A 2547-nucleotide genomic window follows, 5' to 3' on the forward strand; every position below is an offset into this window, starting at 1 on the left:
GGCGAGGATGCGGAGGAGGTGGGCCCATAGCCTTTGCCGAAGCCTGCAGGTGGGTCTGGGGGCCCTGGAGGCTCAGGGTCCAGCGACGGACGGCAGTGAGTAAAGGAGGAACGGATCACAGGCGAGAACACCTTCCGGCCAAAGCCCTGTGTGGAAGGAAAAAGGAGACACAAGCACGTCAGGGGAGCCTGGATACCCACACCCTGCCCATCCCCATTTCCACGTCCTGCTGGCAGCCAGGCCAGTTGAAGGCCTCCACTCATCCAGGCTGAGACGCCCATGGGGCAAATAGCTCGCCCTCTCTGGGCCTTAATCTTCCCCACTTCTTGACACACAGAAAAGGAACATTCTCCCACCCAGGACATGTGGACCAGACAACAGCAAGTCCCAAGCCCTCACCTTGCTGCCCTCCGGGTCCTCCCCAGAGCTGTCTCCACTCTCGCTGTCAGTCACCCGCTCCTTGCACTTGAGGTCAATGTCAGTGGTGCCGAAGCCGTCATCAGCTGAGGGAACAGACGCGACAGTGTTGGCAAAGGGCTGGGCGCGGCACTGCCCAGAATAGAGGGTCTGAAGTTTGGCTCTGGCCTCAGCTCTGCCCTGTGTTGGCTAAGTGTTGTCCGGGAATGCTGTTCCTCAGCCCAGGTGTGCCCAGCCTGCCACCAGACCCTGAGAGCAGGGAACGGCACCTGATCCTATGCCCCAGTGGCCCGGCCACGCTGCTGTCCTCAGGCTTCCTGTCTGGCCTGCAGCTTCTTCTTTTAACATTTATTCATTTGGCTGCACTGGGTCTCAGTCACGACACTTGGGATCTAGTTCCCTGACCAGGGATCAAACCTGGACCCCCTGCATTGGGAGGGTGGAGTCTTAGCCACTGGACCACCAGGGAAGTCCCTGACCTGGGGCTTCTCGAGGGCAGGGCTGGACTACCTCGGTAGGGCCTGAACTGAACAGGCCCAGGATCACAAACAAACGGGGAAGTGAAGAAAAAGGGGCCTAAGGACCTGAGCCAAATCTCCACCTACTTTCCCAACCTGAGCCTGCTGCTCCCCGGCTAGGACTCTGGGTCCTGAGACAGCTTACCAATGACATCGTCGTCCCCCTCCTCCTCACAGATGACCATGCGTTCCTCATCACTGGTCATGTCCTCACTGGCTGCACGCTGGGAACGGGAGGCCCGGGTGGGGAGCAGTGGGGGCCGTCCACTGGCTGCCAGGGTGCCTCCCTCCCCGGGCGCCGCAAAGGGGCCTGGAGTCCCGTACTGGGTGGAGGGCTTTGGGCCAGCGTAGGACGTAGGGCCAGACACCATCTGCAGGGCAAGTGCAGGGAGAGTTCAGCCAGGGCAGTCACCTCCCTCCCTGCCCGTTGCCCCTACCCCTGCGGCCTGCCCTCCAGACCTGAGTCAGTTCCTGCAACGCCTGGCTGTCTACCTCCCCACCATCCAGGCTGTGGACCCCGCTGTGGGAGAAGGCGCGGGGCCGGGCTGAGCCAGGTCCCCCGACAGCGTGCAGACGCTCTGCCCCACAGGAGCTGCTCCCCGGAGCCTTGGTGTCCGAGCTCAAGAGTGTCTGGGCCGTGACAGACAGGAGCTCTGAAGACACTGCAGGGAGGGAAAGAGACAGGGTTACAGTCTGGAAGCCTGCTACCAGCACCTAGGCTGGCCAAAACGTCCACAGACACTTCTAGACACTGGGTGGAAGCAGGTGGGACTTCTTGGGCCACCAGGCAGAAGAGAGGCACCACCCACCAGCCCAGCATTTCCCACTACTTCCTGTCCTCTGGGGTTTCGAGGAATGAGCCCACTGCTTCCCGGGAGGCGGCCCTTCTGAGGGGAGAAAAGCCTGGAGACAGGTACGTGCAGCACCGCTTAACAGACAGCCACTGGACTGTCTTGAGCCTCTGTTCCCTGGTCTCAGAGCAAAAGGAACATCCCTCGCAGGGCTGTGGCCCAGAACCCAAGGGATCTCCAGAAAAGCGCCTCAGGGCAGTGCACTCTATAGACACCCTCAGTCAGTAGCAGTAGCCAATAAGAGCCTTTTCTGACTGCGGCCCTGAGAGCCAACAAGCTGGGGTTTAAATTCAGACTCGGCCACTTCCTAGTTTTTTGTGACTTCAAGTAAGTGATTCTGCCTCTCTGAGCCTCAGTTTCCTCATCTGGAAAACGGGCTTTGGTTTTGAATGCTAGACATTATGCTCTAAGAAGTGCCTGTCATGTAGTAAATGCTCAGTAAATGGCACTTGATGATGAAATTTCTGTTCGGATGTGTGACCTCCCTGGACCTCCCTGACTCCTTCACCACAGCTCAGTGTCAGGGCCTTTGCGGTGAGGGGCTCAAAAGCAATGAAGCCGAAAGGAGCTTCTGGGGAAGTGGGCTGAGCAAGCGAAGGGAAGACTGGTGGCCCACAGGAGGGAAGAGGCCAGAGGGGCTCACTGACCTCCGGGGGCAGCGGCAGTGCCTGTCTCTGACATGCTGCGCTCCCTCGGCTCCTTGTGCCCTCCTGCCAGCCCCAGACTCGTGGGCTTAGCCTCTGAGCTGGACTTCTTTTGGT

General features: G+C 59.7%; 1 protein-coding gene across 1 annotated transcript in view; it reads right to left on the bottom strand.

The window, feature by feature from the left end:
- The window catches only part of CIC (capicua transcriptional repressor), a gene marked incomplete at its 3' end in the record, with an annotated part of 11259 nt that overhangs the window by 5304 nt on the left and 3408 nt on the right, over window positions 1–2547 (bottom strand). The window contains exons 3-7 of the mRNA XM_010842683.1: window positions 2434–2539; window positions 1395–1597; window positions 1081–1306; window positions 400–503; window positions 4–146 (exon numbers count right to left, since the gene is read on the bottom strand). Coding sequence (XP_010840985.1) covers window positions 4–146; window positions 400–503; window positions 1081–1306; window positions 1395–1597; window positions 2434–2539 — 782 coding nt within the window. The remainder of the gene's footprint in view (window positions 1–3; window positions 147–399; window positions 504–1080; window positions 1307–1394; window positions 1598–2433; window positions 2540–2547) is intronic.

The sequence above is a fragment of the Bison bison genome, unplaced genomic scaffold (genome assembly GCF_000754665.1).
Source record: "Bison bison bison isolate TAMUID 2011002044 unplaced genomic scaffold, Bison_UMD1.0 scf7180017847294, whole genome shotgun sequence".
In the NCBI taxonomy this organism is placed as follows: Eukaryota; Metazoa; Chordata; class Mammalia; order Artiodactyla; family Bovidae; genus Bison; species Bison bison.